The 16,864-nt window shown below is 37.3% G+C and overlaps 1 protein-coding gene across 1 annotated transcript; it reads left to right on the top strand.

Moving 5' to 3' along the window:
• Positions 1-700: 700 nt before the first annotated feature.
• On the top strand, positions 701-1,649 carry LOC118995762 (olfactory receptor 5AC2). The gene has a single exon (XM_037058839.1). The coding sequence runs from the start codon at positions 707-709 to the stop codon at positions 1,628-1,630; it is 924 nt and encodes a 307-aa protein (XP_036914734.1). The 5' UTR covers positions 701-706; the 3' UTR covers positions 1,631-1,649.
• The last annotated feature ends 15,215 nt before the right edge of the window (positions 1,650-16,864 follow it).

Below are 16,864 nucleotides of genomic sequence, written 5' to 3' on the forward strand. Positions count from 1 at the left end.
CTTTTTGCCTATTTGTTTCATTGTGTCAACTCGTTTTCACCTAGTTTTATTTTTGTGTGTGTTTTATTTTTTTAAAGACTTTATTTATTTGTTTTTGGAGGATGGGAGAGAGGGAGAGAAACATCAATATGTGATTGCTTCTCACGTGTCCTCATTGGGGACCTGGCCCGCAACCCAGGCATGTGCCTTGACTGGGAATTAAACCAGTGACCCTTTGGTTTACAGGCTGGCACTCAATCCACTGAGCCACACCAGTCAAGACTCTGTGTGTGTGTTTTATAATTAACCCTACTCATGCAAAATGTTACACATATTTTCCCATCACATTTCTGTGCTTTCTTTTTGTCTCTGCAATAAAAAGTATGTGGTTATGCCTAAATTATTAGTCTATTTCTCTTCCATATATAATGGTTTTGCAATTACATTTCTTCCACATGCAATAGTTCTTCACATAGTTTTAATATTGGCTCAAATATTTCCATTTATTTCAGTTATTTTTCCATGTTTGGGTCAGATACCTAAACACAGTGTTTGTAAACAGACTTGCTGTTTTATAGGATGAAAGTTATGCAACAAAAACCACTAACTGAATGGAAAACAACACAAAAAATATAATTTAATTTGCAAATAAAACACCACTACTTTGTATCACTGTCAGCAATCATCTTTGTCACATATTTTCTCATTACAGCGATCAAGTGTGGATATGTCAGAAGGAAACAAGACTCTGGTGATGGAGTTTGTTCTCACAGGACTTACGGAGAGACCATGGCTGGAGGTCCTCCTCTTCCTTGTGTTCTTAGTTATCTACCTCATCACCATGGTGGGCAACCTTGGGCTGACGGCTCTTATTTGGAAGGATGCCCATCTTCACACACCCATGTACTTGTTCCTCGGTGGTTTAGCTTTTGCAGATGCTTGCACTTCAACTTCTGTAACTCCCAGGATGCTGGTCAATTTCTTAGATAAGACTGCAATGATATCCCTGTCTGAGTGCATCTCCCAATTTTACTTTTTTGCTTCCAGCGCAACTACAGAATGTTTCCTATTGGTAGTGATGGCCTACGACCGCTATGTAGCCATATGTAACCCCTTGCTGTATCCAGTGGTGATGTCCAACAGACTCTGCAGTAGGTTGATAAGTATTGCATATGCAGTTGGTTTTATGCATCCTCTGATTCACGTGAGCTTGTTATTAAGATTAACTTTCTGCAGGTCTAACATAATACATTATTTCTACTGTGAAATTTTACAACTGTTCAAAATTTCATGCAATGACCCATCTATTAATGCACTAGTGCTACTTATTTTTGCAGCTTTTATACAAATATCCACTTTAATAACCATCATAATCTCTTACACTCGTGTGCTCTTTGACATCCTGAAAAAAAAGTCAGAAAAGGGCAGAAGCAAAGCCTTCTCCACGTGCGGTGCCCACCTGCTCTCTGTCTCACTGTACTATGGCACTCTCATGTTCATGTATGTGCGTCCAGCATCTGGCCTAGCTGAAGACCAGGACAAAGTATATTCCCTGTTTTACACAATTATAATTCCCCTTCTAAACCCATTTATTTACAGCTTGAGGAATAAAGAAGTTATAGGTGCTTTGAGAAGAGTTGCAAAGAAGTAGACAGTTCCTAAGAAAATTTTCAAATCGTTTCTCTCTTTACCCTTTGCATAAAAACAAGTCCTCCAGTCGAGCAGATTAGCCATGGCTCTGCCCTTTCACCAGGAGGCCAGTGGTCAGAGTGGCCACAGAGCACTGGGGGAAGGAACCCAGCTGCACACAATGTTTCCTTGGACGTGGATCCAGTTGAAGTTACAACTTCAGTTTTAGCGACTCACATATTCCATAGTTGATTTATTTTAAAAGAGTGTAATTTCTTTTTATTTGAACATTAGTTTTTGAAAGTTTGTTGTCTGCGAGGGACTACCACCCCAAATTTTATTTAATCATTGGCAGTAACTGAGACTGGAATATAAATGTGAGTGGTTTATTTGTCTAGAATTGGACAAAAAGCTATCATAATCTTTAAAATTTATTCGGTTTGGAAGGTTATTTCCCTTTTTACATTTTGGGGTTTCTCACTTTCAAAATTTAGGTTCGCTAGTCTGAATTTTAATATTTTGTAGATGTTTTAAAAGAATTATCTTATAATTTTTTAATTACATCTAACTTTCTTTTCTATTATTATCTAATTCAGGGGTATCAAACTCATTTTCACCAGGGGCCATATCAACCTCACTGTTGCCTTCAAAGGGCCCAATGTAATTTTAGGACTGTGTAAATGTAACTACTCCTTACCAGTTAAGCGAGAGCGTGTGCTGCCACCAGGTACAAACGAGGTGCTGGGCTGTATAAAGTAAGGTGGAGGGTCAGATTTGGCCGATGGGCCTTGTGTTTGCCACCTGTGATCTAATTCATTAATTTTCCCTATCTCTAAATGTTTCCATCTGCTTTCTTTTCTTACAACATTTTGTTTTCTTCTAGCCTTTATATTTAGAGTTGACTGGATTTACAGTTACATTTAGTTCTTATTTGTTGTTGCCATTGTGGATATTAATATTTCGTGATATTATGAATAGTCTGAACTGAATTGGCTGTTGAGTGTTTCATACGTTCTTGGCTTCCTGCTTCTCACTGTCATGTGAGATTTCTATTTTAACATTCTGTAGGTCTGACATAAAACATCATTCTACTGTGAAAGCTTACTGCCATATAAAATTTCCAAACAGATGAGTCTATTAATGCATGAATTCTTTTAATTTTTTTTAGTATTTCCTCACTCCAGGGACCTGGCCTGCAACCCAGGCACGTGCCCTGACTGGGAATCGAACCAGCCACCCTTTGGATCACAGGCTGTGCTCAATCCACTGAGCCATAGTATCCAGGGCCCAAACAATTTTTTCTACTTAATTATTCCTGAACAAGTTGCTTTACAAAGTTTCATATACAAAACCATTTGTGATTAAATAAGTTTGTATGTTTTAAAAACAAAAGTGACCATTAATAACCTCTTCAAGCATTTACAAGTAATTACAGTCACTTTTAAAAGTAACTCTAGCCTTGTTCTGTGTGGCTCAGCTGGTTGGAGCATTGTCCTGTAAACCAAAATGCCGCAGGTTGGATCCCCAGCTGGGGCACACACCTAGGTTGCAGGTTTGATGCCCAGTCAGGGAGGGCAGAGGCAACCAACTGATGTTTCTCTTCCTCTCTCTCTCCCTCCCTCCCATCTCTCTAAAATTGATAAGCATGTCCTTGAGTGAAGATTAAAAAAATGAAAGTAATTTTAAACAAGTAACCTTTCCTCTGACATTAAAATATTTGTCTAGACAACTGTTTAGACAAATATTTACCAATACTTTTCACAATAAGAAGTAAACATTTCTTTGATGAATGAATTTCCATTTTTATTGATACGATATCAATGAAAATTGTTTTTAGAAGTACTGTGACTATAAAATGCGACTATCTAGTTTTTTAAAGTAATTAGAAAACATCTGAAATTTTTCAGTGTTTCCAAAATCTTCTAACATCGATATCTCCTTTGAGAGGGACTGATTAAATGCAAACTTAAGCAGAAGGCTAAGGAAGGTCAGGAGGTGAGTCTAGGACGTCCTGGGCTGGGGGGGGGGGGTGCGGGGCGCAGCTCCAGCTGCAGAGATTCGGAGGCTGCGCTGCGCGGGCCTGCCTGACCGGGTGGCCCAGCGGGGCTGAGGGTTAAGGCGTGTTCATTCACACTGCAACACGTGCCCTGCAGCAAGAACAACACCCTCCGCCGCCAGGGCCCATGTTATTCACTGTTGGGGGTTCTTCTGGCCGTCGTGAGTTTTCACAAATCCGTGATGATGCGGGGAAGGTGAAAACTAATCCTGAATTAGAAAAAAACGTGATAATGAATAGGGCATCACTGGAATTAGAGTATGAGAAAATAAAGGATTCCACTTTTGATGACTAAAAGAATATTCGAGGACTCAGGCTATGGGAAGACCCTGACCTCCTTGAGGGCCGAAATCCAGAAATCCTGAAGGCTAAGACGGCTTGACTATGTTGATTCTTTTTTTATTTTTTAAATCTAAATAAAATGTTATCAGCTTAATTCTCACTACATACTCCTATCTGGTGGAAAGAAAATTTCAGACTTGCATATGTACTTGGATGACAGATGATCTTTACTGAAAAATCAGGTATAGGTTTTTTGCTTCCCAACTCTCCCATTTGCAAATGGAAGTAACAGTGTCGACTGCATAGATTTTATACCAATCAATAAAAATGTGAACACTACTAAAAAACAAAATCAAGCAAAAACCTTAACTGTACCTTCCTCTCTTCTTTTACTTTTTTCCTTCCAGCATGGTCTCCATTGTATGCCTCTAACCTTCTCATTTATATTCTTGTATTTCACTGATAAATAAAACAAAAATGTTTGTCTAAATAAATGAGTAACATTTTTCCTGTTTCTGCTATGCTGTTTCTTTCCTGATAAATGATTTTTAGAGGACAAGAACTAGTCTTTTGGTATTGCTTAGCATACAATTTTGCAGAAGATTCTTTGTACAAGTTAGTGTTTGATCTGAAGAATAATAGTCTGAGACTCCGGGTGCCTCTTACACTCACTGCCCGCACTGAGCCTAAAGCAGGTCTGTGCACCCAGGTGTAGTTTTTAGCCCATGAGATCACCACCTTGCTGACAGCAGATTGCATGAGAAGTCACATGATCCAAGACCTTACAATCTACAGCCTCCCATTTTTCTGTGTTGTTTGTTTCTGCGGATGTCATCTCCATGTGCATCCATCCTTTGTCTGATAATGCCTGGGCTCAGGCCACCTGAGTATAATTTTATATCATTATGAATGCCATGTTCAGTTAAGAATATCTGAGGCTGTAATACTAATAATGCCAGCTACTTAAGGAAACTGTACTGAATTTCGGGTATGGGCCAGAAAAATTCTGAATCAGGAGTAGTCTTACGATGTAAACTGGTGGAACGCAGCCAACGTCTCACACACCAAGGGAACTACTGCTCCTTTGTAATGTGATTGTGCATGCTATTATATATGCATATGCACATGTGTACATGTATACATTTCTGATAGCAGTGTAGATAATGAACATTTGACATGTATGGAACATATTGTATGAGCATTGGAATTCATCACAAATAGGGTACTGGAGATTTTTCAGTATCCTAAGAAACCTGAGTATCTTTTGTAGCTACATGTGTAAATTTTGGAGACGAGCCTGAAAAGGTAAGTTGAAAACAAAATTTGGGGGAGTTTTGAATGGCTAACAGAAGATTTGGGGCTTTGTTCAAATTGCAGTAGGAACTCACAGGTTTTTGAATGGAGTGAGCTGATAAGAGCTGAAATAGATTAGAGTGCATGACCTGATGCATGGGCATACACACAGAATAATAAACAACAAGCCAATGAACTAAAGAACCATGATTCACTAGCCATACTATAAAATATGAGAAAAAGACAAGTTAGGTTAGAAATTAAAAATAAATTTTCTACCACCACACACCATCCCCAAACCAATAGTTCCAATGAATTTTACCATGAAATACAAAACAACAACAAAAACCCATACAAAAAAAGTGCCCTATGGATAGAGTAGCGACTCTCTAATTTCAGTGGAACATATTATTGGGTTGAGGTAAAAGTATAGCAGTTTAACAGAAACACTGAAGGATATTTTCCTTCATGCCTATACATTATATATAATTAGAGTTCTAGCTACAAAGAGGAATGAAAATCTGTAAGTCGCTGCTGTGTTACTTTCTCACTGATGCAAGGGTTGGAGAAAAGCATTACGGTCTCTAAATATTGAACACTAGTGAGACACTCAAGAGGATAATTTCTTTCCTTAGCAGACTTGGGAATAAGGCTGTATCTTACATGGGAAAATCTGTCCTATAACTTTCTACCTCTCTATTATGCTAAGAAAAGAAAAAGAAAAAAGAGCCCAAGTTACAGATAAATCAAGTAGAAAGGGATATTTTCTTCCTCTTCCTACTATTCTATTTCCATGATCTTTGTAAATGCTCTCAGATATCAATAAGCAAAAATTTCTTTCAATTTCTGGCCCAGTGGAGAGTAGATTTGTAAAGGATAGGATCCTCTAGCCAAATATCTTCATTTTTCACAAATGAGTAGTGTTAATACTACAGAATTTATAGAGGCAATTCCTTATCACTCCAATGATCATTTTAACATGTCTATATTCCACAAGCCTCCACTCTCCACCTGGGAAAAAGAGACACCATCCATGATCAGAGTTCAAGAGTGTTGCAGTCATTAGCTTCAGCATTTGCATTACAAGCAATGATGAAACAAGTCAACTGCAGCAAAAGTCAGAAGTTGGGACAACAACACTGAGCGCCACTTCAGTATGACAGTATGAGAAGAAGGCCAGACTGCTCTGAGGGAGAGTGGGAATAAGAAAGCTCCCAGCTGGACTGGACAAGAAAGCCTTTATGCCAGAGTGGAGAATATAATGTGGTGTTTAAGTTACTACTCTGACAAGAAACCGCAGAGCTTTTGGTATTAAACTTACGCAAACCATAGAGCTCCCCACAGACAGCGTAATTTTCTTTTTAAGTGAATCTCAATGACTACACCACAGGTATCTCTCAGAGAAAAACTTTGCAACTCAAAAGAGTTGTCGTAAGGTTTCATATTTATCAGAAATTTGCAGTTTTACCGTCTTGTACCAAGAACAAATTTTGCTGTATGTTCTACTATGTCTAACGTACTGAAAGGGACAAGCTCATAATTCTTGTTTGTCATTTTCGTGCTTGGAAACTTCTATGACTTTCTTACATTACGAAAGAAAACACAGTGCCACCAGTGGGCAATTTCAGGGCTTCTACCGAGTTCAAGACCTCTATCACCTAAGTCACAAAGCCTGTGAGTTCCTCCTCCTACAGGGTCAGCACATCAGGCAGAAACCCAGTGGGGCTGGAGAGATACTGGATAGCTTGGCCACTTTTCAAGAGAAGTCTTTTTATTTTTATAGTAAGATGAGAAAAGAAAAAGAAATAAACTGAATTCTTTTTCTTAGCAACATTGCATTCAGAAATCGCAGATGAAATTCTGATTTTAACTTCAATTCCTAGATCAATTTTATTGACAAAGAAATGTCAGAATCATTTGCCTGAAAAATCTGACTCCATTGGACAAAAACTTTGCACGAAACATAATTAGATATGTTTTAGGGTGAGAGAAAGGAATGGTCTAAGGATTTCAATCTTTTGTAAGAGGCTTGGGAAGTTATTTCAGGGTTTTAGTGGATTTATAGCTGTGGGAGTGAGGAAAAGAAATTGAACAGTTTGGCTTTTAACAAAGATGACATTGGTCCCAATGTAGCAGAAAATATTATAAGGTACACATAAATTGTTAACAGGCTGTGTCAGTATTCCGGGCCGGAGAAGGAGTTTTCTTGAATTTGTAGATTAGATGGTTTCAGCAGACATTAAAAAGATACAAGCTGTAAGTTTGGTAACAGTTTTGACATGGGTTTGTGGGCAGGGGGTGGGGAAGGTGGGTGGAGGTTGGAGAATTCACTGTTAAAGACAGCTTTCAGGTTTATCTCTTTAAAAATGAAGTAGATGGTAATGGCATTAATGGAGAATGAGAAGACAGGATGACGTCCAGATTTAGTGATAGTATTTGAAAAAATTCTAGATTTGGTTTTGAACATGTTGAATCTCATGAATCTTGAAATGTTTCAAAAACATATTAGGTCTTAATTTGCATCTCTCTGATAGCTAGCGATATTGAACATTTTTTCTTGTGTCTCTGGATCCTCTGTATGTCCACAATGAGATACCTCTTTACACTGGTTAGAATGGCCATCGTAGCCCTGGCTGGCATAGCTCAGTGGATTGAGCGCGGGCCTGCAAACCACACGATCGCGGTTCGGTTCCCAGGTCACATGCCTGGGTTGCAGGCCAGTTCCCAGCAGGGGACTCGCGAGAGGCAACCATACATTGATATTTCTCTCCTTCTCTCCTTCCCTTCCCCTCTAAAGATAAATAAATAAAATCTTTAAAAATGTGTGTGTCATTTAAAAAAAAAAGAATGGCCATCATAAACAAAACAACAAACAACAAGTGGTTGTTTGGAGAGGTTGTGGAGAAAAGGGGACCCTAGTTCACTGTTGGTGGGATTGCAAACTGGTACAGCCACTGTGGAAAACAGTATGGAATTTTCTCAGAAAACTAAAAAAAAATAGACCTGCCTTTTGACCCAGCAATTCCACTGCTAGGATTATATCCTAGGAACCCAGAAACACCAATCCAAAAGAACGTATGCACCCCAGTGTTCATAGCAGCACGATTTATTATAGCCAAGTGCTGGAAGCAACCTAGGTGCCCATCAGCAAATGAATGGATCAAAAAAAAAAAAAACTATGGTACATTTACACAGTGGAATTCTATGCAGCAGAAAGAAAGAAGGAGCTCCTATCCTTTGCAACATCATGGGTGGGACTGGGAAGCATTGTGCTGAGTGAAATAAGCCAGGCGGTGAAAGACAAATACCATATGATATCACCTTTAACAGGAACCTAAACAACAAAACAAACAAGCAAGCAAAATGTGACCAAAGACACTGAAATACAGAACAGGCTGACAGGGACCAGAGGGGAGAGTGGAGAGAATCTCAGGGGAAAAGGGGAAGGATTCACAGGAACAAGTATAAAGGACACATAGACAATGACTAAGGTGGGGAGTGGAAATGGGAGGGAGGTGGGGAGCACTGGGGTGGGGAGTTGGGCAGGGCTGGGAATATATGATAGAAAACTGTACTTGAACAATAATTAAATTTAAAAAAAATTTTAAAAATGTATTAGGTGTTTGGAATGCAGCAACATCAGGAGCAGTAAGATAAAGGAAATGAATATGTCCTAAAATTGGTCAGAAGCAGTTTGTAGAGTTGCCCTCACTGTGAACCCCAACAACACAAATTGTGGTTCTAATCATTACACCTGGGTATGTCTGGGGTGATTGTTGATCAACCCACAATGCCCAGAACAGCTTTGCCTTCATCCCACAGGGAATCCATTGGTAACTTTCACTGAGGGAATTCCAAGGTACTTTTTACTTTTTTAAGTATGAATAGATTTGAAAGAACTTTGGTATAAATATGTCCATGCAATTCACGTTTCCAAAGGAAAAATCTTTGACTAGGAAATACTGCTTCATTCTGCGACTTCGCGTTTCTTCATACAAGTGTTTTAAGAGGAGATGCCGCTGTGGGTGTGAGAGCAGTGGAGGCCTCATCAGTTTAGCAATTGCTGAAGAAGACTCTGGCTCCAGTGTAGGGTATGGGAGAGGAAAGCACACCATTTTTTCCTTTGAAAACCCAATGTATTTACTTCAAAAATCAACCATTCTCTCTGTCTCCCAAAGACTTAGAGGAACTGAGAGAGGATATCAGGGTCTAATTTTAACGATTTGTAGTTTTCAGTTTGCCTATTTGATAATAAAATGCCCAGGTAAGTAATGAAAATCCTGGCAACCATATAACATTTTCTGCTTCACTTCAGGAGAGAAAAGGTTTTTTTTGAGGGGGGAATCATAAATATTGTTTTATTTCTAAAGTTGATGAATTCATGAATTTAACTTAAAATATTTTATTTGCAAATAATTTTATTTAGCTTTCTCTAAGTAAAAATCTGATATACATTCTCCCAAATTAATGATTAATGGAGGGGAAATAGAAAAAAAGAAATGATGAAGCAAAAAAGTTTAACAAAGGAAACAGTAGGGGAAAGGAAAAGACTATAAAATGGAAACCACAGAGGTAAGCCCACAGACACATTCATTGTATATTATAAAACAAAATGTTTAAATTGTCCTCTTAAAAAACTTACAGATTGGATCAGGACAGAAAATTCCTGATGCCTGTCATAAATGCTAGATGTTTTGCTGTTGAGAAGACATGCACAATAAGATTTCTTTTTAATAGTGAATTTGAAATAAGAGAAGAAAGAGACAAATGGAAAAGATGATAATGACTCAAAAGTTTCAGAGGTATTTTCATACCACAGAAAATTTTCTTCATCAGAGAATAACAACTAAACTATGCTGCTAAAACTGCCTTATTCATGCTGCTCAAATTTATTCATGGAATCATGAAAAGTTAAACTAAAGTCATCAAGGACAATTTTCTTAGGCTCTTTAAAATGGGTTGTGAGGTATGTGTGTGTGTGTGTGTGTGTGTGTGTGTGTGTGTGTGTGTGTTTGTCTCTGTGTGTATGCACACACCCCCAAAAGCCTGGAATTTATTTATAAAAACTTGTGTATTTATTCTTACATGTTTAAACTTCAGTCACCTTCAAAGTACTTTTCATTAGATGCAATATACCCATCAAGACATTTTTTCCACTACTTGAAACAGTTTTTGAACTCATCAATTTTGATGCCTTTGAGTGCTTTTCCCTTTTTCCATTTTACTTGTTCCACATAGGCAAAATATTTCCCTTTGAAGACATTTTTCATCTGGGAAACAAAAAAAAAAAAGAGATTGGGTGAATAAGGAGAATGGGCATAGGGGTTATAGCATTTTGGGTCAAAAACTGCTGAACATTCAGCGCAGTGTGGGCTGGTGCGCTAGTAAACCACCCATCAAGAAATGGGCAAACACATCGAAAGAGATTTCAAAACAATTTCACTAAAGCCAAACCCAGTCTCTCACAACCTCAACTAGTACACTGATACAAATGAGTTCCTAGAACACTCACCTAGTGGAGGAAGCCTGAACTACAAGGGGCCCGCCCTCCAGAATATAATTTTGTTTTGGGGGGGTCTCCTCTCATACATATCTTAACAAAAAAGGACCTAAATATCTAATGACCCTTGACCTAATTATTAAAATTAGATATATCAATCATAGGCTTACAGTTGGCAATAGAGCTAGGTAGGCTCACACAGGACAAAACCTCTACTTTGAAAACTTCTAAAGGATTGGCCTCTGTCCAACAAGGCCAATTGTCAGCAGAGATGTATCAGTCTGTGTCCTTGTGTTGTGATTTGATTCCAGAGCTTCTTGTGGGTATATATGGTACTTTTAAAAATAGTTTTATTTACTTATTTTTAATATTTTAAATTTTTGTCCTCAATTTGTTTCACAAGGTAAGCTTTTTTTTTAAAAAAAGATTTTATTTATTTATTTTTAGAGAGAGGGAAGGAAAGGAGAAAGAGAGAGAGAAACATCGGTGTGTGGTTGCCTCTCATGTGGCCCCCACGGGGGATCTGGCCAGCAACCCAGGCATGTGCCCTGACTGGGAATCAAACCCACAACCCTTTGGTTCAAAGCCCACACTCAATCTACTGAACTACACCAGCCAGGGCTAAAATAATTTTATCCATTTATTTTTATAGAGAGGAGGAAGGAGGGAGAAAGAGAGTGAGAGTAACATCGATATGAGAAACATCGTTTGGCTGTCCCAGGTACATGCCCCGACCTGGGACTAAACTTGCAGCCCAGGCGTGTGACCCCACCGCGAACGGAACTGAAGACCCTTTCTGCTGTGGAACAACTCCCATCCAACTGAGCCACACCAGGCAGGGTGGTATACAGGTAATTTAACAAATACATTTTTAATGTTAATTTTTCTTGTTTTATTCACGGTGAAGAAGAGCAATAGCTTACCAAATCTTTTTTTAAATATAATTTACTGATTATGCCATTACAGTTGTCCCATTTCCCCCACTTCATTCCTCTCCACCCTGCACACTCCCTCCCACCCATATTCCCATGCTTTAGTTCATGTCCATGTGTCACAAGTTCTTTAGATTCTACATTTCCCATACGATTCTTGCCCTCCGTCTATTTTCTACCTACTGTCTATGTTACTTATTCTCTGTACCTTCTCCCCCCTTCTCCTCCTCCCACTCCTGTTGCTAACCCTCCATGTGTTCTTCATTTCTATGTTTCCACTCCTGATCTAGTTGTTTGCTTCATTTGCTTTTGTTTTAAGTGTGGTTGTTAATAACTGTGAGTTTGCTGTCCTTTCACTGTTCATATTTTTTATCTTGTTTTTCTTAGATAAGTCCCTTAGCATTTCATTTAATAAGGGCTTGGTGATGATGAACTCTTTGAACTTCACCTTATTTGAGAAACACTTTATCTGCCTTTCCATTCTAAATGAAACCTTTGCTGGATAGAGCAATCTTGGTTGTAGGTCTTTGGATTTCATGACTTGGAATACTTCTGTCCAGCCCCTTCTTGCCTGGAAGGTCTCTTTTGAGAAATCAGCTGACAGTCTGATGGGAACTCCTTTGTAGGTGACTGTCCCCTTATCTCTTGCTGCTTCTAGAATTCTCTCCTTCGTTTGAATCTTGGGTAATGTAATGATGATGTGCTTTGGTGTGTTCCTTCTTGGGTCCAACTTTTTTGGGACTCTCTGAGCTTCCTGGACTTCCTGGAAGTCTATTTCCTTTGCCAGACTGGGGAAGTTCTCCTTTATTATTTGTTCAAATAAGTTTTCCACTCATGGCTGTTCCTCCTTCCCTTCTGGTACCCCTATAATTCAGATGTTGGAACATTTAAAGATGTCCTGGAGGTTCCTAAGACTCTCCTCATTTTCTGAATTCTTGTTTCTTCATTCTTTTCTGTTTGGATGTTTCTTTCTTCCTTCTGGTCCACTCCATTGATCTGAGTCTCAGTTTAGTTTCCATTACTATTGGTTCCCTGTGCATTTTGCTTCATTTCACTTAGTACAGCCTTCATTTTTTCCTCTAACTTGTGACTAAAATCATCCAGTTCTGTGAGCATCCTGATCATCAGTATTTTGAACTGTGCATCCCATAGGTTGGCTATCTCTTTGTCGCTTAGAAGTACTGGCTCTGGGGCTTTGAGCTGTTCTTCTGCTTGAGCCATAATGTTTTGGTCTGTCCATGCCTGTTACATATGAGGGGCAAAAGCAAGCTTAGGTGTTCACCATGGCAGGTCAGCCCAGTCCCTGGGTTGTGACTGGTGGTGGGTTCAGAGAGGAAGCAATGGCATTTGTTCCACTTTCTCTCGGATTTCCGTCCCCTCTGCCACTTCCCACAAGCAAATTGGGCCCTTCTGGTGCTGGTTCCTGGGTAGGTGGGCTTGTGTATGTTCTAGGACCCTGTGGGTCTCCCCAGTGAACTCTCCTGTGAGGCTGGGAGCCTCTCCTGGCACCTCAACCCCTGAAAGTTTTTCCAATCGGTGGTTTTAGGCTTTTCTTCCCATCGCTGGGGCCGTGGGTTATGCAGTCTGTCTCACTGACTGTTTTTAAACCTGCCTGGTTTCTCTGAGCACAAAAGTGTGTCCAAGGTCAGCCAGCTGCCTTGTGAGCCTCACTGGGTTTTCCCCTGGTGCCCGCCTGGGTCACCAACCACCGCCTTCTCCTGCTGGGACCCCTCTTAGGAGCCGCCGACTCCACCCCTCTTACCAGTCTGGATCAATGTTTCGTTGTTGTTGGACTTTAGTACAGTTCAGTTTTCTGTCTATTTTGGTTGTATTTTTGTTTCTAAATCTTTGTTGTCTTTAAATTCGGTTGTGCGAGGAGGTACAGTATTTCCACCTACACCTCCATCTTGGCCGGAAGTCTCACTTACGAAATGTTTAATGTTGAATCATTAAGAAAAATATTGCCTTTGCTCCTATTTTAAGGTTAAACACATCTAGTTTTGATAAATAGGTATTTTTAATGGATTTTAATAAATAAAAATCATGTGTATAAAATTGTGTTATTTATTTTATTTGGAGAAGCAACTGAACTTACACACCAAATTATAAGTAGATTCTCTCCTAGGTAATCTAAGAATCTCGGCATTTACTTCCAAATTCTTCAGATTTTTTTCTTTTGGACTTACTCTTAGAAAAAAAAAAACTGTATGTCATAGAACAAAATCAAAGTATTTAAATAGCACATCAAATATTCCATCTTCAATATTGACAAAAATTATAACATTTACTAATATATCACAAAGTGGTACTTAAATATGGAGAAAATTGTGAAAAAACTTATTGTACTTGCATCCCTAAGTATATTCATTTACAAAATGCTTTTGCCTATTCAAAAAAGAAAAAGGCAGACAGAAAAAAAAATCACTTTTAATGGTCGAAGGCAGATATCACTGAAAATATTCAAAAACACATGTTACATAATCCAAAGTAATTCTGAACTTAAAATATACTATTTCCAAAATATCCACTTATAATTAATTTCTCTATTTTCATTAAAATTTTTATTGTCTACTACTAAATGCAATAATAGCATTGTTATTCTTGTTTCTCTTTCTCTCACTATTAGCAATCTTAAAACCACCTTTAAATATTTCTTTGTACCTATAAATATATAAGTTATATAAATAGGGTAATAACATTTTTGTGTTTTCATCCAAAAACCTCTTTGGGGGTTCTGTTTATCTCACTCTTATCCTTCTTTCTTTCCTCTCACCTACACCAAGAAAATAAATATTAACTTGGAGTCTACATGTTATACAATCTTTATGTTTATATGCAAATATATGTACAAATATATATTCATAGATATGCATAGAGTGAGAATTTCAAGACTTCATTTTCTGATTCTTTAATTTGATGCTTTCATATATATTTCTCTGCATCTCACTTTTCTCACTTTTTTCCCAATTGCGGATATTTCCTTGAGTCAACTGGTAGAGCAATAAGTCATTTTTAAATGACTGTCCTAATATGGATGGGTTCGCCAGGATCTGTTCATATTTTGCTTCATCTTGATTGGTTTTCATGTTATTTTGATTCTTTTGGGGAAAATATGAACACCACAGCAGTAGACTTTTCTCTCTATGAACCACTATGTAATTGCTATAGAATGGATTATGAATGTAGCTTGCTGGATTGAAGAGCATTTTTGTTTTTAAAAGAGACTCCCAAATTGTTTTTAAAAGGTTTAATTATTAAGTTATTAAACCTTTTACATTTTCATCAGTCAGTGTGAGAGTGGACTTTTTCAAATCCCCACGAGAGGTAAATTTTGCTAATCTAACAGGAAAAAAGTTGTATTGTTATTTTATTTGCACATTCTGAGCAGTGGAGACAGTGAGCATCTTTTCCTACATTTATTAAATGTGTTGACACATTGTTCTGTGACTTGCCCATTCGATTTCATTTTCATTCTTCTATTGAATTATTTGAGCTTTTCTATCAATTTGTAATATGTATGTGTATATGATAGGTATGAATATTTTACCTACCATATATATTATACATATTTCTTCCAAAGTTTTAGTTATCTTTTACCTGATTAGAGACGTGATACATACTCCATTTTCTTGCAATGAAAAATTAGATTAAATATATCTATATATTTCTGTGTAATTTATGAGTTTCTTATATTAGTCAGAGTTTTGTAATATTTTTAAATTATATCTATTTATGAAATGTCTTAGAATGTTTTAATTACCTGTTTTTATTTTTAACTAATCGATCCAGCAGCTTATTAAAAACAGTCATAGGAAAGGAATCTAGCCTTACTTTATTTCCAGATAGATAAACAAATACAGCCATACTATTTATTGGATAAATCATCACTTTTCTCAACTGAATAATCATCCATGTAAGGCATTAAATACCAGTATGCACCTGAATCTGTCTTTGGAGTTTTCATGTGGTTTCACTGTCATATTTTTGTTTCCATACTGTACCATACTCTGTCGAACAGCTTTGTTTTAACACCTGCAGCTGCATGCTTGACTTTCTTACTGTTTATATTTTCTTTGTTTCCTCAAAATAATTTTATTTTACATGAATTTTATGCTCATGCTACTACATTAAAAAGTGATTAGTGAGGGTAGGGTTTTCAGGAACTACTATGAGGGACACATGGACAAAACCAGGGGGGAGGATGGAAGCAAGGGGGAAGGTGGGTTTGACTGGGGCGGGGGGGAGTGGTGGGAGGAAAATTCAGACAACTGTAATTGAACAACAATAAAGTAGTTATTTAAAAAAACTAACATGGGAATTTAACTGAAACGTGTATTTGCTGTTGCTTATAAAAAAGGAATAAAAAGCCAAAAAAGTGATTAGGATTCTAAGTGATGTATTCATAATACTGTCTTCTTATCTAAGAATACATCTGGCTGTGTATTTCTTCAGAAATTATATAATGCCCCTGGTTTAGTTTTTGTAGTTTTATTTACAGAGGTTTGAAATATTTAAAAAATTATTTCAAGGTATTTGAAAGTGCTATGGTATATTGAAAGTATATTTTTCTTTATTTGTCTTTCTTTTGGGTTATTGTTACATAGAAAAATCTAGTGATTATTTACATATTCATCCTCCATTTGGTAATTAATAAAATCAGTCTTATTTGTTTAATTATAACAATATAACATTGGTAAGAAATATATTTTTATAAGTTTTATGATGTTTTATAGCTTTACTATATGTATATTTCATTTTATTTAATCTTAGCTATATCAAAATTTCTAAAATGAAATAAAATTTCTAAGATAATACTTTATAATAACAGTTAGAGTGAGCATTCCAGTCTGTTCCTAAGTTGAAGAGATATGCTGTATTATTTAGAATGTGTGCTATTAGTTTTGATAACTAATCTTTAGTATATTTAAAAAGCTTAAGATGGTTATTAAACAGCAATCAATTTTTCCAAATTAAAAAATAAGCCAACATCTCTTAGAGAGGCAACAAAGCCTTCACATTTTATATATACCTTTTGCCTAATTTTTAGGGCCAGTTTCCAAATACTTAACAATTGTAAATATTTTTACTCCCGAGTAAGGTAAATGTTCTGATTAAAGGGGATGCATAGGATGCAAGGAAGATGTGTTTACTTTTGAAAATAAAATGTTACTTTTATGGTATTTGATAGCTGTG

This window comes from Sturnira hondurensis, unplaced genomic scaffold (assembly GCF_014824575.4).
Source record: "Sturnira hondurensis isolate 20B ecotype Veracruz unplaced genomic scaffold, ASM1482457v3 Scaffold0010428, whole genome shotgun sequence".
NCBI classification, from domain to species: Eukaryota; Metazoa; Chordata; class Mammalia; order Chiroptera; family Phyllostomidae; genus Sturnira; species Sturnira hondurensis.